The sequence below is a fragment of the Rattus norvegicus genome, chromosome 9 (genome assembly GCF_036323735.1).
Source record: "Rattus norvegicus strain BN/NHsdMcwi chromosome 9, GRCr8, whole genome shotgun sequence".
Classification (NCBI taxonomy): domain Eukaryota; kingdom Metazoa; phylum Chordata; class Mammalia; order Rodentia; family Muridae; genus Rattus; species Rattus norvegicus.
The window spans coordinates 83,699,733-83,727,566 of NC_086027.1; the positions used below are offsets into that span (position 1 = coordinate 83,699,733).

Here is a 27,834-nt window from a genome sequence, read left to right on the forward strand (position 1 = left end):
AGTCCAGCAAGAGAAGGCTTATGAAGTTGAGGAGTCTCTTCTTTCCCCAGATCAGGACAGTGAGAGGAACTCTCCAGAAGCTACAACCACAATATCCTCCCATGCTGTGCTAGTCTTAGCCTCAGCTGTGTTTTCCCCTTCAGAAAGAAAAGTTGCTCCGAGGGAAACTCCGAAGATGGGCCCACATCTAAGCCCAAGAAGAGTCAAGCTGGCCTGTCCCCCATATCCAGGAAGACTTTGTCCTCAAAGAACAATGAGAACACCAGCAAACAGTCCAAGCGCTCTACCCAGGGGTTACCTGTCCTCAAGTACTCTGGGCAGGGCTCCAGACTCTCTGCTTCTTCTGCTTCCCAGTCAATTGCTGACTCCCTCCTGACTGCTGTGAGCCCATGACTGGTCCTACACAGGAGCACTCAGCTACCTCAAGGGAACCAGCCTGCTGACCAGCCTGAGCCTCTACTCCCGCCTCCACTTTGCCCCTCATCAGAGTATTTTTGAAGTGGTTCTATTGTAGATATGGGCATCTGGAGGGCTGGAGGGGTGGTGGTGATGGGGAGAAGGTGAGGAAGGTTCACCCTCTGTCACCTTACTGCCTGGTTGGGCTGGCACCTCATATCTCAGTAGAGAAGCCAGTGACAGCCAAGCAGCCTTATAAAGCAGGGTTTGGTTTCTACACTGAGAGCCATGTGTGATTTATTTGAGGCCCTGGTACAGGGCTTGAGTTGTAGCTCAAGAGGAGAAAACGTGCTAAACACAGAAGTCTCTTGTTCTGTAACTGAGAGGAATTCCTTGAAGGTCCTGATTTCCTTCTGTCCCCTACTTACCTTTGTCTTGAAGAGACAGTTTTAGAAACCTTCAGACTTCTTCAGATTAGCAAGAGAAACTATGATAGACTATACCCATTTCCTGGCCTCCTGGTCTTGGGGAGACCTCCATACCATAATTTTAGTTGCTGCTATGTAGAGGAAGGTGGAATGAGCTGTGTTTTCCTCAATGTGGGGAAATCTTGTAGTCTCTTTTGCTTTGAGGGGTTTGGTGCCTTGGTAGGTAGATTTCAGCACAGTTACTCTTATAGGACAGGCTTCTCATCTCTGACAGTTAATACTCAACTGCATCTACCTCCCTCGTAGACTCAGTCCACACTGAGCATTGAATAAACACTGAGTGAAATGTGCATACAGATCTCCAAGGACACTGGCCCCTGAAGCACTACTGTTCTCCTCAGTGTGGGGAAGTGTGGAGCTCAAGAAGGCCAAGATGGGACAGTTTGGAATGGAAGAGGTTTCGCTAGAACCATGGTCTTCCTTAGCCTAGCGTTCTGCAGTGCTCACCTCCATGGGACCTATAGTTGTGTCTAGTGTTCCCAGCAGAGGGGCATACAAAAAGCCAATTGGCTCTGTATCTAGATTTGCTCTTTGTTCACCAAGCTGGCTGTCTTTGCTGGCCTTGCCCTCATGCTTCTGAGTTTTAGAAAGAGGAAGTCTTCTTTCCACATGACTCCTGAAGTCCTTGGCCAGTTGGCATGGAGCCCTGGATAGTATAAGAGAGACCTAACTGGGTTCAGGGCCACAGAGTAGGTGAACAAGGCAGTCAGTCCTATGCTCTGTTGACATTTGTGAAGAACTCCGGATAGCAAAGTCCGAGCCAGTACTTCCTGCTCAATAATAAAGACTTCAAAGCCAGACCGCAGTGGGAACCTAAGCCATCCTAGAAAATCTGTTCTGACATGAGCAGCTAACACCCTCTCGTCCTGGTTACAGTATTTCAGTGCACATGTGACAAAGAGGCCTCTTTTAGCTGATTTAATCCTTGAAAGTGACTCTTAATTCCTTAGCCTACCCTCCAAGAGTCTCCCATCATAGTCAGTTTCCAACTCTGCAGCTGCAGAGAAAAAACACATTTATCGGTGCATCAGTTGTTTTCCCAAGTTGATACGTTACCCAGCCTTTGGAGGAAGGGAAGAAAAGGCTCCTGAGACAAGGAATGAAGTAGTCTTTTCCTTTATAATAGGAATATGAGACCTACCCTGCAGTGTTGTTTAGTAAGCTAAGCCAAAGTACTGGGGATTGGAGTTTCCAATTTGCTGGTTTATTATCTAAACATTGTTCTGTGCAAGCAATGTAAAACCCCCCTTGAAACTGGGTGTGGTAGCTCATGCCCTTACTCCTGCCACTCTGGGAAGGCAGAGGTGGGCTGATAAAACCGTCCCTTTAAAGAAGGGGAACAGCTACGGAGACCTCAGAAGTGGCCAGAACAGTGTCTAGGTACCTCACTGTCAACCTTCACCTAGAGCTTGCCGAAGCACAGTTTTCATTAATCCCTCAAATTTCACTCCAGTGTGGTCTCTTGTCTGGCTTCATTTTTACAGCGTCCTAGGACATGTGTGAGTCAATAATTTGGTTGTCCCAAGAGCCTAGATTGGCAAAGAAGAACAAGGGTGTCTAGGACAAAAACAGCACAGATGACAGACTGTAAGGACTGCTATGTGGACATAGCAGGGGATTGTGTCACTTGAGGCCCATTTGAGGGTGGCAGCTCTTTTCCTGAAAGTGACATCTCATTACCAAAACCAAAGAACATTCTTGGTGGCTTCTGTGGGCCAGTGATGGGGGCTAATTCACACAGTGATTTCGTCTCCTACTGTATGTGTTATCTGGGATAAGATGAGATAGGCTGCTAGAGAGATTCCCCTGTTGACTTCTTGTTAGTGCCAAAGGACCCCACTGATTGCTGCTCTAACAAATGTCTAGTTTGCTTTGGGCGTGGAAACAATGGTTTTGAGCAAGCTGCATCTTGTCATTGGGAATTTTGATCCAAGCCTCTCCAGCAGGGCTTAGCCTTGAACATTCATCTGTAGTCCCTGGGAACCAGTGTGTGCTCATTTGACTTCCCTCTATCAGCTTCAGTTCAGTGGAAGCAGCAAGCAGACATAGAATTTCCTATGTGAGTGAACGATCATAGCAGGATCAGTAGCCATGTGACATTCTAAGACCTATCTGTGCTTTAGTCATCAAAATGGACTGAGATTTGGAATACCAGGGATTACCACAGAAGTCAACATTAGAAATGCATCTCTCTAAGTTTCAGTTTATTAGCCAGGGATATCATGTCTTAGATGTAGTTATAGGGATTAAATTGTGTGTAAAACATCTTTAAAAGTGCCTCACAGTGTAGATTTCAAATAAATTCTAAAATATCAAATGATTCCCCCAAACCATTTCCTCAGAGTATTGGGAGCAGCACCAGGGGTCGCAGTGCTCTTAGCGGTTCTGTGACGGAGCTGTGACAGCTCTGCAAATGAGTGAAGGCCTGTGGTAGCTGTGTTAGATAGGACCAGGCTTGTGTGAGCTCCTAAACTGTACAGCTATTTACATAATGTTTACATTGTATGGGGTATGGTAGTTTTTAAGTCCACAGGAAGATGTGTGCAGGTTAAACTTCAGCAGCAAATGCAACTCCATTTTACCTAAGGGATTGAAAAATCTGTGTGCTTTGGGATCTGAGAAGTCCTAGAACCAATCCCCCACAGAGGCTGGAGAACTGTGCTAAGATTGCTAGCTGTGGAAGATCAGAGCTAGAGATTTGATCGAGATAATTAGCTTAAGAGTTTAGAACCTTGTCTGCTGCCAGAGAGGCACAAGTAAAACTTAACACTAAAACGTAGAACAGCCCATGTTGCCAGTAATCAGGGAAAGAACAAACTAGTAGATTCTGCCTAAACATCAGAAAGGAAAAACCGATGCCACAACTGGAGTGAGAGAAGCCAGAAGGAAGCGAATATGCAGGTTCCAGTTTAGAAGAGGAAACCTTCTCATAGAAGGCAGGGACTCCTGGGGGAGTAGAGATGGAGGGATTGACTGTAAAGAGGCACATGGGAATATTCTTTGTCTTAATTGTGGCTGTGGTAACAACTGTATATAGTTGGCAGACCTCAAAATTGTCCTGTTGAAATGAGTATTATACATAAATTTTATAAATAAAGCTGATTTTCTTTAATTTTTTTTTATTTTCAGTGCTGGCATCTAACCCAGGGTCTCAAACAGTATTAGGCAAGTGTACTGCTGAGCCTACTCCTGGCCCAAATCAGACAAACACACACACACACACACACACACACACACACACAGCCATTACTACTTTGTTGATGCAGAAATTAAAGCCATGAATGAAGTAATGGAGTACAGTTAAGATTGAAAGGCGCTGTGACCAATTGGAGTGGACAAAGCCATTGCAGTTTGCACATGTGACTTGTGTGAGCATAAGACATTGGTCAGTTACTTGTAAAGAGCACATCTACCCAAAACATTGAGAGAAGCCAGGTATAGGAGGACATACTTACTGTGTGGCTAACTGACATCTGGATGGTTGCCAAGGAGGAACCTTGTGGGGTGATAGCAACCCTATACCTTGGCTGTTGGTTTTGGGGTTAACACAAGCATTAAAACACTGAACTGTGGGGTTGGGGATTTAGCTCAGTGGTAGAGCACTTGCCTAGCAAGCGCAAGGCCTTGGGTTCGGTCCCCAGCTCCGAAAAAAAAGGGGAAAAAAAACAAACAAAAAAACACTGAACTGTGCACATGAGACCTGTGCAATTGTAGGCCTCGTTTTATAACTGAGGAGAAACTGATGTGTTAAATTAGCATCTTAAGTACATTTCAGTGGTATTCATTAAGTTTATATTCTACAACGTTCACTTCCCCTGGTTCTAGAGTATTTTTCTAAACATCAAAGCAAAGTACCCCTAAGCGAATGCTCCTCCTTCCCTCCCCTTTCCCTGCCCTTTGTAATCACCGACCTTTCAGTTTCTGTAGGTTCACAGATTCTGGATGTTATACATAAGTAGAATTGTGATCTTTTGCATCTGGCTTATCTGACTTAGCATGACTCCAATGTTCACTTTGTAAAACAAGGTGACACTTCATTTTTGTTACCAGTATGTGTTAGTGGTAGAAAATGATTGGCTTTGCCGTGACATTTTCATCATGTTTATCTCCCATGTCCCTTTCCTCTTCACTGACAGTCACTGTGTGGATGTGTGTGCTCTTTGAATAAAGGATACACTAGTGTGAGAAGTGTGTGAGGGAAGGCATTTTAAAAAAACATTTATTTTTAATTTGTGTGGGCAGATGTCCTCAGAAGCCAGAGAGGTCAGACCCCTTTGGAGCTAGAGTTACAGGCAGTCCTGAGTCATGATATGGGTGCTGGGAACCACACTTGGCTTCCCTGCTACAGCTGGACATGCTCTTAACCACTGAGCCTTAACACTGGGTTTGGTTTGGTTTCCCAGCACAGGCTGGCCTTGAGTTTACAGCAATCCTCTTCACTTAGCCTTCTGAGTACTGGAGTTAACAGGTGTGTGCCAGCACACCAGCTTTGGTGTTTATCATTCTGAGCTTGCCTTATTTTGCTTAACATTATGGTCTCCTATTCGATCCATTGTCCTGCAGATGACACAGCTGCATTCTTATAGATGAATAAATATTAATGTGTACGTGTGGTGTATTATCTATCAGCTGATGGACAGTATCTGGCTGTGGTGCTTGTCTGTGCTGTGAGTCACAGAGATGTAAGGGTCTCTGTGCTGTGTGTTCAGAGTCCTCCAGATATATTCCATTGGGCCATTTGGTAGTTCTGGTTTTCACTTTCTGAGGAAACCTCATACTTCATTTCCACAGTGTTTGCACTAGTTACATCCTACCATCTGTGTGAATGTTCTTTTCCCCAACATTTTCAATAGCATTTGTTTTCTTACTAATAGCCAGTCTGACTGGGAGAAATGCAATTTCAACAGTTTTGTGTTTCCCTAATGGTTAAGGATACTGGAGTTTTTTAACTTCTAATATGTAATTTTTATTTTTACGCAGTCATGTCGAAACAGTTTACACTGAGAGTAAAAACTGCTCCAGATATCCATTATTGGCATATTGGGGGGGGGGGTCCCACACTGAAAATATTTCCTTTTAGCAATAAGGAATTCCAAGGGTATCCATTACCAGTTGAATAGCTTGCAGGGAATTTGTGATTTCTTCCATATTACCATGCCTCAAAACCCTCTGTGGCTTAAGTCGTGAAACTATCCTGGTCTTTATAGATCCTTCTGGTATAAAAGGAAAGCCTGTACAAGAATTCTGCTTATCAAATAATCCCTGTAGAGAAGATAAGTACGATCAATGACTTTTGATTTACTTTGTGCATCAAAAGCACACTGCTCTGTCTTCAACAGCACAGCTACTAAACAGCATGTCCTTGTGAAAATGCTGGTACGCTTCTCAGCAACTCAGTCAGCAGGCTGTCCTCGGTACGCCTGCAGCAGCTCCAGCAGTGTGTCCACACAGTGTTCAGCATCGCGAATGGCTGAGATCATACTTTGCCCCATTCAGCAATGCTTGGACAGCATATCCAACAACTTCCATACAAGGAACACTACGATTACAGCTTCGGATTACAACAAAGATCGCAGAGAGCGCTCCGCTTTCAGCCATGTTCTCACAGCAAAATGGAGATAACTTGGTAACAACCTCCAGGTTCATCGCACCCAGAGTGGCCGATGAGTGTCTGTATGTGAGCAGGTGATGAATGAAGTGCACGCTCAGTTCTTCTGTACAGCTTGTTTTCCTCCTCCACGTTCCTGCTGACACCTCAAAGGCTTCATCAAATAGCTTTAGTTTCTGTGCAATCATTTTTCTTCTTCAAAGCATAGCCTCTCCATAATGCCTGGATTCTAGTGAGCTGCTAGGAGAAAGCGGCATACTGCCTTCTGTGTCATGGATGCAGCCCTATCCTGCTGGTGCCAACATGCTGAAACTTCACGTCCAGCCTTTATGATCGTATGATACTGGACAGTTTTTAAGATGTATTTATTGGCTATCAATATTTTTAGTTAAGTAGTAATGCAACTGTTTGTGATTCTTTTTGGAAACAGTCTGTTCAGTCTATTTGCCCATTTATTGATTAGCTCATTGGGGATATTGGTGTTTGATTAAAAAACAAACATTTAGTTCTTTATGTATTTCAAACATTAATCTTATCACAAGTGAAACTGGCAAAGACTTCATGCTCCATGTACTTTGATTTTAGAATTTTTTTCTTATTCTAAAATAGTTTATTTAAACATACCAGGAAGTATAAGGAAAATAAAGTGTGTGATTTATCACCATTACCAACTTTCTATGTATCCTTCCAGTCATGCGAGAGTGGCTGACTTGTTTTTGTCTCTTCTTAATGAAATGTTGTCAGCATTTTAGTGAAACCCATGCTTTCTCCAGTGTCTCTGCATCCACCAGGGCTTGACCCTTCAACCTGACTCTGGCAAGTGAGGAAACACACGCAGTGATGCAGAAAGACTGGGTTCACGTGGGCTCTGATAGAGCACACAGACTACACCATGATGGTGAAACTCAGCTTGTTTATAATGTACAGCATAGAGTGGGGGAACAACCAGAGAATAGTGTTAGGCTATAAACACCCGGGAGAAGGACACTGAAGTTGCTGGGTTTTACACACACTGGTCAATCATGTCTAAACACTTGTATTTGCACACACTGTCAACATTCACACTAGACTAGAAGGTTTTGTTGTTCTGGAGTGTCTGACTGAGACATTGGGTCCTTAACATGGCTGTGCCCATATTAACAATACACACATTCAGAGCTTCCTCAGCTCCCCATACAGTATCTTTTGTTTTAGTAAATTCTTCTGTTTTCAAAATAGGTCGCTTAGCTGGGCATTATGGCATATGCCTATCATCCCAGCAGAGGTAGAGGCAGGAAAATCACAGTAAGTTCAAGGCCAGCCTGGTCTACATAGAGAGTTTTAGGTCAACTAGTGTTATTCAGTGGAATCCTGCCTCAAAAACAAAACGAAACCCTCCAAGCTAGAAGATAGGAAACCTTATCCCTAAGTGCTTAGAACATATTCCCAGTGTCCTTCTTTCCTTCCTTCCTTCCTTCCTTCCTTCCTTCCTTCCTTCCTTCCTTCCTTTGTTTCTTTTTTAACATTGACAGTTATTTTTATTGTTACACAAAAAGGCACCTTTAGCAAGTCAATTTCTACATACAAAAACTATATGATTTTAAGTTTGTCTTGAAAGACTTATTATCTACACAGTTCTCAACCATAGGAAACTTCTTGGTTTACCAGTCATGAGTCCAGACTGTATTATACACATCTCTTAAAAGGATAGCCTCATAAAAATCCAGAAGTCATTGACAAAATGACACTTCAAAGCTCAGGTGCCATCAGTCCATCATGCCTGTTGTTCAATCCTGTGCCACAAATTTAAGGCATGTCATTGTCCTAGGATCTTCTCGTCAAGGGTAATCTGTACTCTCTTTTTTAATTATCTTTAATCTTGTTTTACAACCCAGTTGTCATTCCCCACCCCTGGTCTGCCCCTGCAGGCCCAGCCATGGAGGGTGCAGTGAGTGGTTGGGACATTTTATGGCATTCTCTTTAGACGTGTGGGTCCTTAACATGGCTGTTAACAAAAATAGTTAACTTGGTTTTGTAAAAATTGAGGATCAGACATAGAACTGTTGGGAACAAGCAGAAGAAGCGTGCTCTAAATATAAGGGGAACAAAGTTTAAGGTCCCAGGCCCTAGGGGAGTTGGGGACTTACCAATAGCTGAGAAACTTCTGCCATTAGGAGTCAGTTGTCTGAGTCCAGCTATCTCAAACAATTTCTTCTCGCTGGCAGAGTTAAACAAGTTCATGTTCCCAGGCCCAGGAGCCAACTCCTATCCTGATTGGTGCAGAATTGTAACAATAACTTGGCACACATGTTTGAATCGCCAGCTTTCATATTCTGTGATATTCTGGCTCCTTGCTGCAGTTAGCTCCCGAGTCTGTTCTGAGGCCCTAATTGATGAGTAGCGGCTTCATTCCAATAAATGTCATCTGCATTGACCTTGTGTTTGAGTTATGTTGCATTTAAGTGGATCATATGGCAGAATGAGATATTTAGAGCAGAATAAATGAAGGGACTCTGGCCAACTCGAGCAAAGCATGTCATACACGGCTCTGGCAGGCCTTGCCCTTCCCTCCATTCCTCTGCCTTGCTACAAAACCTGTTAGATTACATTCCTAAAGCTAGGCGCCAAGATTTTCTCTTATTTGGCCACTTCCAGGCCTGATGTTGACTACCAAGATCCAACTATCAAAGTCCAACAATCAAACCCCCCTTTCGCTTACCTAGTCAACATACCAAATCAAAATTAAACACCCCATCCTTACGCAGGGTTTCCCTCTTTACCTTTATAAACCATTCTCCTATAGGCCATGTCTGTCTCCTCTCTATCCAGACACACTCCTTTGTCCCTTTCCAGAACAAATACTCCTTCCCCATCACCCTCATTCCCTTCCCCTTCTCCCTTGTCCTCTATTTCCTGTCTTTGTCTCTCATTCCCTGCCCTCTGCCCCTCCTTTGTGCTCAGAACTTGGTCCGTAGAGTCCTGGGCTCGTGCAGATTCTTTCAATGAGCCCTACAAACTATTAGATTGACAACCTGTTTCCCTTGCTCTATCTAAATCAGTGGTTGTCAACCTGTGGGTCACATATCAGATATCCTGCATATCAGATATTTATATTAGGATTCATAACAGTAGCAAAATTACAGTTATGAAGCAGCAACAAAAATAATTTTATGGTTGGAGGTCATCACAGTTCGAGGAACTGTATTAAAGGGTCTCAGTGTTAGGAAGATTGAGAACCACTGCTCCTAAGACTAGAAGAATCATTTGGGTTGTAGAGCTGAGGTAGGAAAGAAAAGTACAGAAAAGTCACAGAAGCTATGTGTCTTGGGTCCAGCTTGAGTAAACTAACAAAAATAGTCTGATAACAGGCACAGAAATAAACATGGAGATCAATGGAATTGAATAGGAGACCCAGACAACCCATGCACCTACATGGAGATCAATGGAACTGAATGGAAGACCCAGATACAACCATGCACTTATAGCACGTGCACACACACCCCTTTTAAAGATGCCAAAATACACATTGGAGAACAGTCTCTTCAAAGGAAGATCTCTACAATGAAAACTTTAAAATGCAGAAAGGTTGAAGACACTAGAGGATGGAAAGAACTCCCATTCTTAAAGTCTGGTAGAATTAACATCGTAAAGATGACTAGTACCTAAAGTGATCTACAAATTCCAATGAAAACAACCCAAAACCATGTAAATCACCGTAATAGATTAGAGAACCCAGAAATAAAATCATGTGACTGCATAGACAAGATGTTCAGAAAGATACCAAAGAGATGTTTGGAGAAAAGACAAGACTCTTCACCAAACAGTCCAGATAACGGGACAACTGTAAGTAGAAGAATGGAGCAAGATCCCTGTTGCCTTCTATACAGAAATGGACACAGGGCTGGAGAGATGACTCGGCACTTTGCACAGCTTGCTGCTCTTGCAGAGGACCTAAGGGCAGTTCCCAGCATCTATGTGGTAGCTTGCTACAGTCTGTAAATCCAAATTCCAGGGCACTTGATACCCTCTTCTGGCCTCTGAGAGCTGTACAGGTGTAGTGCACATTGTAGGTATGTATACATACATACAAGCAGCTACATGCCCATACACATAAGTTAAATATTTTTCTTCAGAAATGACAGAGACAAGGATTTTTTTTCCTTTTTCCCTTCCTTTTCTTTCTTCTTTCCTTCCTCCCTCCCTCCCTCCCTCCCTCCCTCCCTTCCTTCCTTCCTTCCTTCCTTCCTTCCTTCCTTCCTTCCTTCCTTCCTTCCTTCCTTTTCCTTCCTTTCAACAGGGTTTTTTTGTCTATGTAGACCTGGCTGTCCTAGAACTTGCTTTGTAGACCAGGCTGGCCTGGAACTCAGAAATCTGCTTGCTTCTACCTCCCTAGTGCTGAGATTAAAGGTGTGTATCATTAAGGCATAACAAAGTAAGAACTTTCTGAAAAGGACTCCAATAGTCCAAGAAATAATAACAAGATTGACACGTAGAATCGCAAAATTAAAAAGCTTTTGAACAGCAAAGGAAAAAGAATGAAAAGACATCCTGCAAAATGGAAAACTTCTCATATGTAGAAAATTGATATCTAGAATATACAAACTTCCAAAACCTAAAAATGGCCAGTAAATGTATTTTTTAAAAACTAACTAACTAACTAACTAAATAAGTAGATAAATAAATAAGTAAATGCTCATCTAGTTCCCAGTGTGCTGGGAGCTGTTTGCCCCCTGCTTGTGGATCAGAATGCAATCTCTTAGCTACTGCTCCAGCTGCCTGCTACCCTGTCTTCATCATCATGGACTCTAATACCCTGGAACTATAAGCACAATTATACGATTTTATCAATGGCCTTGGTTATGGTATCTCATCACAGCAGTAGAAAAGAAACTAATGCAGTTGCCTCTATATGTCCACTTATGAATGGGCATAGACACACAAAGAGTATATGTGTGCATTCGAGTGTGTGTGTGTCTGTGTGTGTGTGTGCGCGCGCGTGTGTGTACCAGTGTGTGTTTAATACATAGAAGTAGAAGGGACTCTTTGGGGAAAGGGAGACAGGCAGGAAAGAGCAGGTAAGAGAGTGAGGGAAGTGAATGGGTGTGCCCACTGCTACATGCAATGAACTTTTCCTTTATAAAGATGCATAATTTGTGCCAATAAAGAGCCCTTGTTTCTTTGGGGCGAGTACTGCTTTGAGGACTGTGCCCAAGGTTTTCCCACTTGCTGCAGGTAATGAGCTTCTTTTATTGTCTAGTTGTGCTTACATTTCCTAGGAGGCTAACCCTCTGCATTGGGTTAAAAAGATGAACCTTAGCATAAATAAGAACTCCACACCTAGCCACATTCGCTGTCGGTCCATCCAGTTATTGACATCAGTATGCCTGTTTCCTCCTCCTGGGTGGCTTCCAAAAAAAAAAAAAAAAAAAAAACCAAAAACCTCCTCGTGTTATTAGAACCTGCTTTACCCTCTTTCTGGTTCCTACATTCCCTGGTTAAATCATCACCGAGCCTGTGTTTATTCCTTATTCCCTTTGGGACAGGGTCTCATGTAATGTCTGATGGCCTCAGAATTTGCTGTGTAGCTGAGGATGCCAGGGATTAGGCATAGGACTTCATCATACTAGGGAAGTTCTCCTCCACTGAACTCTATCCCCAATCCCTGTGTTTAATTTGCACTTGCATGAGTCTTGATTTTCATTAAAAAAATAAAATCAGATTTATTCATTTTATTGTATGTGATGTTCTTCCTTGTATGTATGTACATGAACAATGTATGTGTTAGGTTCCCGTGGAAATTGGAAAGGTCAGCTGATCCCTGGAGTTATGAATGGCTGTGAACCACCACACTGGTGCTGGGAATCGAACCCAGGTCCTCTACAGCAGCAGCAAGTGCTCTTAGCTACTGAGCCGCATCTATAGCCCTGTATTGTTTTTAACGTTTTGAAAACTACACTTCTGGCCAGGTACGGTGGTGCACACTTTTAATCCCAGCATTTGGAGACAGAAGCAGCCAGGTCTCTTGAGTTCTAGGCCAGTCTGGTCTACAGAGCAGTTTCAGGACAGTTGAGGCTACACAGAGAAACCCAGCTTCAAACCAACCAATGACCCAACAACAACTAAAAGAAAGCTATACTTCTCATACACATAAAACAAAGAGTTCAGGAAACGACACTTTTTTTTTCTTGCAGCAAATTTTTTGTCCCATTTTATTCTTTTTGCTTTATTGAAATAATCTTGAAGCCAGACCATGTGGTGGGCAATTTTTTTTTCTTTTTTCTATTTTTCGGAGCTGGGGACAGAACCCAGGGCCTTGCGCTTGCTAGGCAAGCGCTCTACCACTGAGCTAAATCCTCAGCCCCCCCCTTTTTTTTAAACAAAAATTTAAGAATTTATGGTTTGTGTATAGGTGTGTTTCCTGCATATTGTCTGTACCACTTGCATGCCTCGTGCAGGCAGAGGGGTTTTGAAGGCTGTGAGCCACCCTTCTGGAAGAGCAGCCGTCTCTTTAGCCCTTCCTCCTTTTAAAATTTTGTTGTTGCAGTTAGGTTTTTTGTTTTTTGTTTTGTTTTGTTTTTTTTTTTTTTTTTTCTTTTTTTTCGGAGCTGGGGACCGAACCCAGGGCCTTGCCCTTGCTAGGCAAGCGCTCTACCACTGAGCTAAATCCCCAACCCCCCCCCCCCTTTTTTTTTTTTTTTTGAGATAGAGTTTGACTAACTCTAGCTGACCTGGGACTTGCTATGTAGATCAGACTAGCCTGGAACTCACAGAGTTCACTTGCTTCTGCCTCACAAATACTGGAATTAAAGGCTTATGCCACCATAATTGGCTCATACAAATCTTTAATCCCTGCACTCTGGAGGTTGGGGCAGGAAGGTGGAGAATTGAGCCCAGCCTGGCCTACATGATGAGACTATGTGTTAAACAAAACAAAACATAACAAAACGGGAAAACGAAAACGAAATCAAAACCCAGGGAAACGAAAACAAAATCAAATCCCTAAATCTGTTCTCAAAAGCGATGATGACACTTAAAGAAAAAAAAATCCCTAATACCGCAACTTGTTTTGTTTTCCTTCTCCTGGGCCTCACATGACCTTGGCTGCTTGAACTGCTCTGGCTCTCCAGTTCCACAATCAGCCTCAGCCTCCGGGGAACAACAGCGGGTTCCCCGGCCATCTGGAAAGTGAGGGACACCAGAGATGGCGCTCTGCAGGTCAAGCAAAGGCGAGCCTAGCTGGGTGGGGCCTGAGGGACTTGGAAGTTGACTGCTGTGCTCCCCCTCACAATTGGAAGCCAGCGAAGTTCTTGAGAATCCGTGGAGGAGGAGGCTGCTACCGCCAGAGAGCTCCGAACTTTTCCCTAGGCCACCTTGTCCACCTCTGCCTGCCTTCTTAGTAGGGGTCTTGCAGCTGGAGAAGGTTGCATTTGTGTGTTCGACACATCCTGATTGGAAGGGGTTATGAAAGGATCTCGCTTGTCCTCTATCGGCCCGCCCCGGGATCACCTCTGCCTTTAAAGTCGCCAGGTCGCGCAAAGCTGGAGTTCTGCCTCCTTGCCTGGATGGGGCGCGTAGTCTCTGGCTCTAAACTCTTGGCTTCTCAGACACGATCTATGGCTGTGTTGAGCCGCATGAGACTGAGATGGGCGCTTCTGGACACTCGTGTGATGGGCCATGGCCTCTGCCCACAAGGGGCCAGAGCCAAGGCCGCGATCCCTGCAGCCCTCCGGGATCACGAGAGCACGGAGGGTCCAGGAACAGGTCAAGACCGACCGCGCCTGCGGAGTCTGGCGGAGCTTCCGGGACCCGGAACGCTACGCTTTTTATTCCAGCTATTTCTACGAGGCTATGTGCTGCACTTGCACGAGCTCCAGGTAACTACCCGGCAGCGGCATCGCCACCCAGGGCTGGGCACTGGGACAGAAAAAGAAGCTGGACATAGGGGTTGGGGATTTAGCTCAGTGGTAGAGCGCTTGCCTAGCAAGCGCAAAACCCTGGGTTCGGTCCCCAGCTCCAAAAAAAAAAAAAAAAAAAAAAAAGAAGCTGGACATAGGAGAGAAGTGGGATAAATAGTAAATAGAATGTAGCTCGCCACTGTCTGGGCTCCAACCACAAACTGGAAGGTTGTGCAGGGTGTAGAGAGAATCCTTTGAGCTACAACAAGCGATGGGTGTCACCGATCAAGAGACCACCAGCAATGTGGTGGACACAAGTTGGGAGAGGAAGAGGTTGTGTTGGGAGAGAATGGCTCATGTTAATGTATAAACTGCCCGATGGTGGGGAGCCCTGCTACTTCAGAGATGCCGCTCCTCTCCTGCTTCTTCCAGAGGAGTTAAATTTGGGAGATTCTTTGCAATCTTTGGGACACATTTGTCCACAGGAGGAAAAAGATTGCTTCTCGGGAAGTGAAAGAAAACATGTTAGGGAGCAGTAAAAGGAATTTCTGATGTAATTGCACCTCTACCCTGCCAGGCTGAGAGGGGCTTGAGGATGAGGGGCACAGAGGAGAAAATGAAGTCTCTGGACAAAACCAGCAGCCAGGAGAGCTGCCACTGCTGCTGTCCCTGTCAGGCTCAGGAAGTACTGAGAGATGGTTTAAAAAAAAAAAAAATCATCCCCTGGGACAGGAGAGAGGGCTCCGTGGTTAGGAGTGGGTGTCTCTCTGTTCCAGAGGACCTGAGTCAGTCAGCAAGTACCCTGGTCAGTCAGTTTGCAACCATCCAGGGCAGTCTGAAGTCTCTGCCCTTCCAGGACCATGCACACTCATGAGCACGTACCTGCGGACACACATATGCGTAATTAAAAATAATACAAATCAAGGCCCTGGGTTCCGTCCCCAGCTCCGAAAAAAAGAAAAGAAAAAAAAATAATACAAATCATAGCAAGCAAGCAGGAAGCCTGGCATGGTGCAACACACTTTGAATCCCAGATAGCAAGAGACTCCCAGATATCAGGAGGAGGGAGAGGCATTAGAATCTCTATAAATTGTGTGTGTGAGAGAGAGAGAGAGAGAGAGAGAGAGAGAGAGAGAGAGAGAGAATAAACCATTCCCTGTAGACCTGATATCTCTAGGCCAAGAGACAAAGTCCTCTAACAAAACTAAAAAGTCCTCTAGTTTGATTTCAGTCTCCAGAAATTGAGAGGCCTGGGGAATGCCCAGGGGCTAGGGACTGAAGGTTTCTCAGGGGTATTTGCTCAAGATGTAATTCTAGATGGTTTTATAAGGAGACTTGGGAAACAAAACCATGAATATATAGGGTTTTGTCTGCTTGTTTTTGTTTTGTTAAGATAGAGTTTCCCTACATAGTCTAGGTTGACTTTAACCCTTTCCTCCTGCCTCAGCCTCCTAAGTGCTGGGACTGTGTATTTGTGCCATCATGCCCCAGAGATAGATTTTTTTAAAAAAAGGATTTATTTTATTTCTGTGTCTGTGTTTGAGTGTTCATGTCTGTATGAAGAGGCCAGAGAGGATCTGTTAGAGCTGGAGTTACAGGTAGTTCATGGGTCCTGGGAGCCCTACTCAGGTCCTGTGTGGAGTAGAAGAAAACTTAAGTGCTGTCCCGCCCCTCCAGCCCTGCAAATTGTCTTTTAAATGGGTACTGAGGGTAGCAGTTTTAGGACTCTCGACATCTTGTTGGTATGAGTCTGAGACGCCCATGAGCCGTCCATGAGCCGTCCATTAACCGTCACTTCCTGTGCTTGGGGCTGCTGTGACTTAGCAGAGGGTGGCACATCCATCAAACTTGGCAACAGCACTGTGGACGAAGTCTGTGTGTTTCCATAACTTGCTTTGTATTGTCAGCCCTGGCTTGTCGTTTAAACAGTCTTAAGTGCTCAGGTGGCAAACTCCTATAGTTCAGTCTCCTTTGGTTGTGATCTGCTCCGAATCTGGGGCTGTTTGGTTTCACTGCAACAGTGCTGAGGAGTGACTACATTGGAAAGAAAAGGTTCATATTATGTTCATGATTTAGCAAATTGAAAATCAAAATGGGTGGCTACATTAGCTAGCTATCTAGCTTCAGGTGAAAAAGTCTTGTTACTGTATGTATCCTAGTGAGTGGCATCACATGGCATGCGCTTGCCTATGATGTGCAAGAGAGAGGTCACATGGTAAGAGGGTATGGGAAGAGACAGGCTTTTTTTTTTTTTTTTTTTTTTCTGAGTCAGGGTTCTCTGTGTACCCTGGCTGTCCTGGAACTCACTCTGTAAACCAGGCTGGCTGACCTTGAACTCAGAGATCAAGATCCACCTACTTCTACCTCCAAGTGCTGGATTAAAGGCATGTGCCAGCAAGCTGGGCTAGGCTTGTTTTTTGTTTTGTTTTTTTGTTTTTTTTAAGATTTTATTTTATTGTATATGAGTACACTGTAGCTGCCTTCAGACACACCAGAAGAGGGCATCAGATCTCATTACAGATGGTTGTGAGCCACCATGTGGTTGCTGGAATTTGAACTCAGGACCTCAGGAAGAGCAATCGGTGCTCTTAACCACTGAGCCATCTCTCCAGCCCCTTGTTTTGTTTTTTAATAACATCCTGTTTTTGTGGGAATTAATCTACTCTTGGGAGCCCAGGATGATTATAAACCTAAACCCAAACTTTTTTAGGTCCCACCTCTTAGAGGTCCCAGAGCCTTTCCATACTGTTACATTGTGGATCAAACTTTCAACACACACACCTTTGAGGAAGACAGACCACATCCTGTGCTATGGTATTCCACCCGACACCCCAGTTTCATGTTCTTCTTTTTTTTTTTTTTTTGGTTCTTTTTTTCGGAGCTGGGGACAGAACCCAGGGCCTTGCGCTTCCTAGGTAAGCGCTCTACCACTGAGCTAAATCCCCAGCCCCTCATGTTCTTCTTATAAGGAGAAATGCATTCAATTGTGCCAATAGTCCCAAAAGTCTTGTTTGAGCACCAAGTCAAAAGTCTAGAGTAATCTAGCACTCAAGCTGACTCCCTCCTGCTGTTAGCCTGCAAAGTGAAAAGCTCATCTGTATCCAGCACACAATGGGGGGAAATGGGCCAGAAGAGAGAGGTCACAGAGCCCTGTAAAACTGAAACCCACACTGTGGATGTGTTTTAAAGCCCCAAGCCCTGCATCCTGGGTTAGAGATGCTCCTCCCCCCCCCCCCAATCTCCTTGCCTGCTGTGCTTCTCTAGTAGATGTTACCCTGCTTGTCTGGGTTCTCAGTTATGGCTCCCTTAGGCCTTTAAATGATGACTGGTGGTTCGACCCCTTTGGCAAACTCCTGTCTGTCTACCTACGCTTCTTTTTCTATTTTAAGTTACGAGATTTTTTTTTTTTGTACATTTAGTGTGTGGGTGTGTATGTGTCTGTACGTGTGTACACAAATGCATGAGCATAACATGACACATGTTTAGAGAACAACCAATGGCTTTTTCCTATCATGTGAGGGCCAGGGATCCAACATAGGCCATGAGGCTTCGAAGCAAGTGTCCTAACCAGCTGGGCCAGGTAGTTAAAGGATCCTTCCTCCTCCCCCTCCTCCTCCTCATTTTCCTCCCCCTCCTTCCCCCCTCCTCTCCCCTCTCCTCCTTCCCTCTAACGCTCTGAATCACTGTGGTACCAAAGCCACTGGGTTCTGTGTGCATCGAACATAAGCTACACTCTGCTAGGGCTTTTAATTTACCTTCATGCACCAACGACACCAGCTATACAGGAGTCCATTTAAGCAGTGACTGGGAAAGAAGAGCCCAGGCATAGGTGTCTCTGGACAGCAGCCTCTAGGTCTACCCTGCAACCATTCTACTCCAGAACATCTGGATCTGAGGAGAGTAGGCAACCTTTGTTATCGCTTTTAGCTTTTTATAGCCTTTTAGGCAAATGTTCTCTATGTAAGAAAAAGTTACTTGTAGATAAAATGTTACACAAAAGGGGTGTTACAGAAGGATGTCAGTAGTAAGATCAAAGCAGTGTTTCATTCTATAAGCTCATTATAAGTTCAAAGCAACAGTTTCACGTGGCCTTGCTTCATCATAGTGCACACCTATGGCCTCATCCTTGGACCTGACCTACAAAGTATGTTTTCCTTGATAATAAATTTGTCCCAAGCTTCTTTTTCTTACTGAATTTTATGAAAGCTCATTGTATTCCTTATTATGCAGCCTTTACCTACCTATTAATCTATGAGGAGAGGACATTCTAGTCCTGATTCCAACTTACATTTTTATGGCAAATAACTAAAACCATCTCCTTAAACTTTCTTTATAAAAGTATTAGAATCTAATCAGGACTTCTATAAAGTTATTAACTCATCTAAACAGCATTAATTCATGGAAATTCATCTTTATGCTGATCTGCAGGAAATTTTCCAAGTAGGGTGGGCTATTACCTACGAAGTAATCACACCAGGCTATAGATAGTGAGGGTCTCTGATGTCCACTTACACCAAGCCAAATCAATGATTATGGCAATGACAAACATAAGAAAGCACATCAGTAGCAAGATGCAAACCTGGGACAAAGTTCCTGGGGCTGTACCTCACCAGAGTGCACCCATTGCAGATAAACAAGACGGTGGGCCATCTCTAGAAGCTTACTTGCCTACTGCAGCTCCTCCTCCATGGTGTTCGCCAGGTTTCTTTGAATAGCCTTGGATGTCCTAGAACTAGATCTGTAGACCAAACTGGCCTTGAATTTACAGAGATCCATCTGCCTCTGCCTTTCAAGTGCTGGGACTACAGTTGTGTGCCACCAACACCTGGCATAGTGCCTCTGTCCTTGAGTGCTAGTCTCAGTAAGTGGCACTTCAGCTGCCTCTTGTCATATTTCCATTCGCTCCTTACATATAATTTCCATTTCCACATTTTCCGCTGTCTTGCAAGTACACACCCTTTAAGAAGTGCTGGGGGAATGAAACCTGGACCTTCTGCGGGCCAGGCAAGCACTGTACCGATGAGAGACACCCCAGTCCCTTTACACTCATCTTCTTTTGTGTATGTGTGGGGTTGAGACAGAGTCTCACTAGGTAGACCATGTTTGCTGCCTCTGCCTCTTGTATGGCAGGAGGATTAGGTATAGCATTATATCCAACAGCTCTGTTCTCTTAATGATAAATTCTACCTTTAGGTCATCACATTGATCCCAAATCTTACTGAGTGTGGTTTGTATATTGCTTAACAGTTTCTTTCAAATGCCCTAAGCTATCTCCCTTAAATTCAGCCTTCTATAGACCCTGGACATGAATGCAATTCAACTAAATTCTTTGCTGCCTTAGAAAAAGATGACCCTACTCACCTCCTTTGCGCCTTGGCGTTGTCAGCGTAGCCTTTACAAACACTACTCCATACCAGTAGAAGTTTCTGTCTGCATACATTTTGTGTTAAAGCAAAGCTTCTGAGGCCAGTGTCTCTAGCCAGCTTGTTCTAGGAACCCCCATCTCCATCCTCCAAGGTTGGTATTATATGTGGGCCCCCAAAACTGCTCAGTATTTACATGAGATGTGGGCACTTACACAGAAAGTGTTTTAGCCGTAGCTAGCAACCCAGCCCTTACTGTAATTTTTTTAACACCATGAATTTGAGACCCATGCTTCTAGTTCATTAACCTTTGGGAGAATAAAACTTGTCCACAGCAAGATTGATGGGGTCACAGAACTCGCCATTTGGTTTTCCTTCCAGTATCTTGGCTCTGCTATATTGCAGAAGTTGGTTGAAAGCCTTGGTGTAAGTTAGTTGCCCCTCCCTGGGCCTATCATGCAGGCCAGGCAGAGGTTGTCTTTTTCCATGCAGCCTCACCCCTAAAGCCAGGCTTAGAGTCCCTCCTACCCAAACAAGGTGGTTATCACACAAAGAGGGAAGCCGGATAGGTATTAGGGGCAGCCAGACAAGCACTATGCCAGTTACATACCGGACATCAGAAAACGAGAGACCCTGGTGGAATAAGGCAAGCAGTGCTGTGTAACACTCTCCTGAGAAGCTGAAGATGTCAGCATACTCAGAGCCCTGGGTTCTAGCCACAGCTCTGCAAAAAAGAAATAAGAAAAAAACACTCCAGGGCTGGGAAGATGGCTCAGTGGGTAAGAGTGCTTATTGAACAAGTGTGGGATCTGAATTCTAATCCCAAACACTTGTGTAAAAAAAGAGAAAAAGAAGAAAGAAGGTGAGCAGAGGAACTTTAGTCTTTTCCTCCAGAACTGGCTTGGAGCTCAGTGGCCAACCAGCCTAGCTGAAATGGGAAACTCAGGGTTTGTGAGAAAAACCTGTCCTGGAGAAATGAGGTAGAGAGTAAGAGAGCAGGGTACCAAATATCTTCCTCTGGCCTCTGTGGATGAACACACACAAGCAGGAAGATATACCCACATGCATGCCTGCACACACACACACACACACACACACACACACACACACACACACACACGTCATTACACGCATTTACATATACCACATACACACAAAATAAAATTGGAAGCATCTTTGTCTTTTGTAGTTCTGAGCTATAACCCTAAGCCTGCATTTTTCTTCCTATTAAAAATAATATTGAGCATCCTGGGAGGAAAATACAATGTGAACACATGATAAATTTACATATAATTTTCTTTAAAATATTTACTTAAATTATTTTATAGGTATGTATGTGGGTGTGTCTCTCAGTGTGGGTGCTGAACCCCAGTCTTCCTAAAATATAGTAAGTGCCCTTCGCCACTGAAATATATCTCCAGCTGCAAATTTACATGTAAGTTTCTATTAAGTTAAAACCTTTTTGAGGTTTTACTATTTTTTTATGTGTACGTGTGTTTTCCTGAATGTATATCAGTGTAGCATGTGCCTACATTGTCTAGGGGGACCAGGAGTTGGCATTTGCTCCCCTGGTACTGGAATTACCGATTGCCGGGTTGCTGGGGAACTAGGAATTGAACCCAGTTCCTCTGGAAGAGCAGTCAGTGCTCTTAACTGCTAATCTACCGTTCCAACCCTTCTATTAAATTTTTACCTCCCAAAAATATTGATCTTAAGCATGGTAAGATGCCATTTAGTTAATATCTCTTGTTCTAAAGTCCCTGGCTTGAGGTCCTCCCTTGTGGCCCCCCAAGTCACATCTACACGTTTGTCATTTTGTGGATTGGGTTTCTCCTCACTGTTAATATGGCTGAAAAACCCATTGTAAAAATGAATGTCTGTCCATTTCTGTCCTCCAAGTTCCGGGCACTGGGATCTGCCTGTCTCAGGGTTGAGCATCTGTGAGTGCTCTGCTCCTTGTCCTTGATCCCTGTCGACAAAGCCCACTTTGTTCTGCTAAGCTTTCTATCAGGCCGTGAGGCTGTGGTGCCCTGGGAGTTAAGTGTGGTCATAAGCAATGCTCACACCCAGAGAGCGAGTTATAGACAAGTCACCCCCAGACCCTCCTCTGCTCTCACCGCTTATATTCCACTGTTTCTCCGGGTTGCAAAATGAGTGGGCCATTTTTTTTCCTGTCAGGCTCTCTGGTATGAATCTTTGAAATCTATGACAGTTCTGTCTTCTTGCATTTAAAAAAAAAAACCAGACATTTTAAAAAAGATATTGGAGTAATCGCCGCACACTTGCACAAAAATGACTATTTGTAGGGACTGCCTAGCCTGCCCTAGGCTCTCCTACCATCCCCAGCCCTGAAAACTAGTCATGATAAAGAAATAAAATGAAGGGGCTGGGGATTTAGCTCAGTGGTAGAGCGCTTACCTAGGAAGCGCAAGGCCCTGGGTTCGGTCCCCAGCTCCGAAAAAAAGAACCAAAAAAAAAAAAAAAAAAGAAAGAAAAGAAAAGAAAAGAAAAAAAAAGAAATAAAATGAAAACGCAAAAGATGGATTCTATGTAACAATTGTAGTGAATATATAACCGTTTCTGTTGATTTCTGTTTTGTTTTGTTTTTCACACACAGGGTATTTGTACCCTGATTGGTCTGTCCTCAGACTCTCACTGTAACCAAGGCTGGCTTTGAACTCAAAATCCTCCTGCTTGCTTATGGCTGAAGTGCTGAGATTACCAGCATACACTCCCATCTCCAGCCCTCTCTCCTCGTGTTGCTGAGGCTGCTGCTGGGCTCCCGAGCTCCAGTGATCCCTGCCTCAGCCTCTGACTGTTAGAATTATAGTGGTGCTTGGTTTGCATGTTATTTCACTCACTTTTCAACAGGACCATCTCCAAGATGTCCCTACACACAATGCCACTTACCACAGTGCCACTGGCTTGGTTTGGTGTGGCAGGAGCTCATCCAAGCCTCGGTTCAGAGTAAGGAGAAGCTGGAATGCTGTGAATTATTTAGCACCTCTGGTTACTTGGAGATGTGGATTCTGCTTGTGTGAGGGGTTGGTGTTACCTTCCCGTGGTGGCACTCTGACAGCACTGAGGCAGGCTGTTCCATCTGCACTCCCCTGCCTGGGGTCCAGAATGAGCATTAGGCAAAGGAGCAACTTGTGCCTGAGGTTAGGTCACTCTTGTTTATCCAACTGTCAACTCTCAAAGGCCTGGCTAGTTGACTTGGCAAAATAGAACTTGGCCTTTGTGAGTTTACTTTGGTTGTCAGGGCTGTTGGCTGGTTTGAATGTTTTCTGCTTTGCTAAGCTCATCATCAAACCAAATAGGACCTGACTAGAAGAGGTAAAAATGCAACTGTACAGTTTTTCTTTTTTGGAGTCGAAAGATCTTTTCTTTTTTTTTTTCGGAGCTGGGGACCGAACTGAGGGCCTTGCACTTGCTAGGCAAGCGCCCTACCATTGAGCTAAATCCCCAACCCCAAAAGATCTTTTCTTCTCTCTGTCCTTCCCTCCACCCCCGCCCTCCTGTGTAGTGCTGGACATCAGGCTGCAGAGCCGCACACATGTGAAGTCCACGCCCTACCACTGAGCTGCACCCTTAGCCCATGAACAAGTTCACTGGGATAATCACATACTATGGCCCTCAGTCACTTAACACTTAATTTTTTTAAGTAGGCTTATTGACTCATGTAGTTATCATCCCCCAGAGAAAGAGGATTCTATGTAGCAGGCATGCCTTGTTTCTTCACTGGAAGTCAGATTTATGCCTTCTAGGCATACTTACAATTTAGCTACCAACCTCCCAGACCTGCCTTCAGCTTTTCCCTCTCAATATATAGGCTAGCTACTGTGCTTCTCTGGGGTTAATTTCTCGAACAATCCCCTTTAACTGACAAGGACAGGCGTGCGTGCGTGCGTGCGTGCGTGCGTGCGTGCGTGCGTGTGTGTGTGTGTGTGTGTATGTGTGTGTTAAATTCATACATATGAGTCAACCAAGGCTCGACAGATTTAGTGGGTAAAAGCACAAAGAGGGGCTGGAGAGATGGCTCAGCAGTTAAGAGCACTGACTGCTCTTCCAGAGGTCCAGAGTTCAATTCCCAGCAACCACATGGTGGCTCACAACCATCTGCATGTAATAGGATCTCATGTCCTCTTCTGGTGTGTCTGAAGCTACAGTGTACTCATATAAATAAAAATATAAAAATTTAAAAAGCCCCCAAACACAAAGAGATAATTTTAGGTTTAGATAGTTACTTAGTGTAAAAAAGAATAAAATAATAAAATAATAGATAAACAAATAAAACAGTAAAAATTAAATAATTAAAAACACAAAGAGCTCTTTTAGGTTTAGATAGTTTGTTATTTAGTGTAAAAAAGGATAAGTCCAAGATGCTTATTCTTCAAGATTCTTGCCCGCCTGCCCCAACACCCCAATACCAGGCAACTATGAACTCAGTGTGTGTTGCAGGAGAATCTCCAGTCTAAAAAGCCCTTTCCAGGATTTTTTATTCTTTACTTGCTTTCCTCCTCCTCCTTCTTTTTCTCTTTCTTTCTTTCTTTCTTTCTTTCTTTTTTTTTTTTTTTTGAGACAGGTTTCGCTGGGTACCCCTAGCTGTCTTGGAACTTATTCTGTAGACCAGGCAGGACTTAAACTCAGAGATCCTGCCTCTGCCTCTTGAGTGCTGGGCTTACAGGCGTACGCACCACCGCCTGGCTTTGCACCGGCTTGTTGCAGGATATTTGATCACACTGTGAACTCCGAGATTGTGTTATTTTCTGGAAAAACCAATTTCTAGTTGTGGGTTGGCTCAGCCCTAGCACACTTTAATCCAAGAGCTTTTTGTTTATTGTAAACAGGATTAAATAAACTCAACCATAGGTCAAGAGTTGGAGCGAGCAACCAGTTGACAGGAAGTGAACATAAGGAAAAAAAAACAGATAGCAAGTGACAGGAAGTTGGGAGAAAGGATAGAGAGATGCACAGGAAATAGAAGGGAGGGACTTTCAGTTTGAGGGGGTTTTGAGATGTAGAGAAGGAGAGTTCCCTTTTGGGACATCGGCTGAGGAGGAAGGTCAGCTGACTGCTTTCTCTGCTTACTGAGCTGGCGGCCTTTCACCCCAACATCTAGCTCCTTCGTAAAATCGAATGTTTGAGAGTTTTGCTAAAAACAACATCTTCTTTCTAAGATGAATAGGGCAGAAAGTCTCAGGCCACCTCAGAATCCAATGAAATAACACCAATCAAAAAGTTGCCTCATGGTAGCTGCAGCCAGGCCTCTGATTCTGTCCTGTTCCAGGAGGTTCACACAAATCCAGAGTCTGAGGTTCAAGGTGTTGTTGGCATAGGTATTTACAAAGCTGACAGGTTGGGAGGTCATTCTCTAGTAATTTTCCCATGACGTTTAAATCAGAATGCTTAAAAAATTCTAGAAACAGGTCATTCTCCTCGGATAATTCATTTTACTAATAGGGGCTTGTAACAAATCTGCTGTTTGCCTTAAATAACATCTGACTACATTGTATACAGCATGGTCATGTAAAGCTTGGTTGGGCCTGCTTAGGGAACAGGTTTTGTCCAGCACTTTTTTTTTGGAGAATAACTAGAACTGTTGCCAATCCTTACTCAGCTGGCCCTTACCTGGTTGCCAACCTCCAAAAGACCTGTGTGCGACAAGGCCAAGTAAGATGATGCCCACCTTTAATCCCAGCACCCAGGAGTTACAGGCAGGCAGATCTCTGTAAGCGTCCTGCCAGCCTGGTCTACAAACTAGTTCCAGGGCAGCCAGGGCTACATGCCTCGAACAACAAACAAGCTGTGACAAAAATATCAAAGAGGCCAATAGTGGGGTGAGATCAAAGAGACCAAATCAGAAAATCGATCTTGCTCTATCATCTCTCGTGGAGGCTGAGTCCTTCTGAAGTCTGGCTGTTGGGAAGTTTCTATGAGTTCTAGAGTTCAGATTCGTCACTGGCCATTTGTCAAGTTGGAAATTGGGGGTAGCAGCCCCCTGAGTAGATACAGGTATGGACAGGAACTGAAAGAAGGATCATGGTCTCTTCCCTGGCTCTTGACCTACCAGGGCTGGCTCGCTCCCAGCATCCTCAAAAACAGAGTTGTTGCTCTCGTACCACAGTGCAGCATTCTGTCTCCATGGCAATTTCATCTTCTTTTTCTTTATCTCTTCCCATGTTTGTCCCAAAGTGGCTCAATGGCCTCTTCCTTATCTACCTTCTACCATCTTCAAATACCTCCCCTCCCCTGCCATATGAACGACACGAGGACCATCTTAGCATGAACCTCATTTGCCTGCCAAGGTTGCCTAGGATCAGCAAGTCAGAGCTAGCCATTCACGTCCTTATCTCTGCTATTGACAAATTCTCATAGTTTCGGTTCCCAGAGTGTACATGGCATGAAAAGGAGCTGGGTGTTTCCCAGAAACTGTCCCTGGGACACTCCTTGGGCTTGTGCACTACAGCCTGGGTTCTGTGGCCCAGGATGGAACTGACTGTCCTGTGCCCTGAGTAACGGTGCATCCAGCAGATGATGGTCTGATCAAGTTATTCACTCCTCCTGTGTGAACCCCAAGCAGGCTTTTCCCACAAATAGGTAGCAAGGGACTTGAGTAACTGTGATACTGTTACAATGTAATGTTCATCCTAGAAGGGGCTGAAACTTCTCATGTCATCCTGTGGCTAGCCACCAGCCCAAGCTGCCAGGAATCAGAGAAGGTTGGATAAGGTACATTGTTGTAGGCTTTGCCTAGGACCGTTGCCATTGCCGTAGACTTGCTCACTAAGCACAGTGTACTTTTTTTTCCAGTTGTGAGTCGAGGGTGTTTTGAGACAGGGTTTCTCTGTGTAGTCCTGGCTGTCCTGGAACTCACTCTGCAGACCAGACTGGCTTTGCACTCACCGAGATCTGCTGTGTCTGCCTCCCAGTGCTGGGATTACAGATGTGAGCAACTATTTCGTGGGTAATTTTCCCTCAAGAGGAGCATTCTGGGCAATGATGTCAAGCAAATTTCAGGTCCACAGCTGTTGTGTATGTCTCTTTGACAGTTAACTCCTGCCCAAGGAATAGAGAATCCCTGACACCGGTGGCAACTGTGGTTGCTGGATATTCTTTTCTTTTTTTCAGAGTTGGGGACTGAACCCAGGGCCTTGCGCTTGCTAGGCAAGTGCTCTACCACTGAGCTAAATCCCCAACCCTGAATATTCTTTTCTTAATAACAGGGCCTGTACTAATTTTCTCATCAACAGATGGTTTTTCCTTCCCCCAGCTTTTGTTGTGTTGTTGCTGTTGTTTTTCGAGACAGGGTTTCTCTGTTGTAACCCTGGCTGTCCTGGAACTTGCTCTATAGACCAAGCTGTCCTCGAATTTGGAGATCTGCCTGCCCCTGCCTCCCAAGTGCTGGGATCAAAGGCATGCACCAAGGCCAGTTAGCCTGGGCTACTTAATAAGACCTTGTTTATAAACAAACAAACAGACAGACAAAGAAAACGCTGCAATCAACTAAACTTTCTAGCATAGAGTTTATAACTGAGTTTATTACTGACAGCTGATAGCTTCGAGGAGAGAGTCAGCTTTCTTTATGGATGTGGTCTCTTGTGGCTCTGTACTCCACACCACTGGACAGCCTCACAGCAGAAGTATATGGGCAACATAGATTGGACTTGATGGGCTATTTTTTATTTATTATTTTGTATGTATGGGTATTTTGTCTGTGTGCATGAATGTGCACCACCTGCATGCAGTACCCTCAGAGGCCAGGAGAGGGCGTCAGATAAATTGGAACTTGAGTTAACAGACAGACCTTCTGGGTTCTGGGAATCGATTTTGACTTTTCTGGAGGAGCAACCGGTGTTCTTTCTTTCTTTCTTTCTTTTTTTTTTTTTTCGGAATTGGGGACCGAACCCAGGGCCTTGTGCTTGCTAGGCAAGCGCTCTACCACTGAGCTAAATCCCCAACCCCGAGCAAGCAGTTTTTATTTTTTCTTTTTCTATATAGAATTTGAAAAACTAACAGTCTTCTCATCTTCCCTACCCTTCTCCTCTCTTCTCTCCTCTCCCCATCCCAATTCTTTTCCTCCCTACCCCTCACCCTGCCCTTCC

General features: G+C 44.4%; 2 protein-coding genes across 4 annotated transcripts in view; both read left to right on the forward strand.

Moving 5' to 3' along the window:
* The window catches only part of Ttll4 (tubulin tyrosine ligase like 4), a 36,104-nt gene extending 28,945 nt beyond the window's left edge, over positions 1-7,159 (forward strand). The window contains 1 exon segment of the mRNA NM_001427082.1: positions 144-7,159. Within this exon segment, the coding sequence (NP_001414011.1) occupies positions 144-393 (250 nt within the window). The 3' untranslated portion in view covers positions 394-7,159.
* Positions 7,160-12,669: 5,510 nt separating this feature from the next.
* The window catches only part of Cyp27a1 (cytochrome P450, family 27, subfamily a, polypeptide 1), a 30,821-nt gene continuing 15,656 nt past the window's right edge, over positions 12,670-27,834 (forward strand). For 2 of the 3 annotated variants that reach the window (XM_039083360.2, XM_063266976.1), the window contains exon 1: positions 12,670-14,345. Coding sequence is in view for 2 of the 3 variants with exons in the window: in XM_063266976.1 (XP_063123046.1) it covers positions 14,034-14,345 (312 nt within the window). In the remaining variant the exon portion in view is untranslated. The remainder of the gene's footprint in view (positions 14,346-27,834) is intronic. The other variant, NM_178847.3, reaches the window with a different exon arrangement.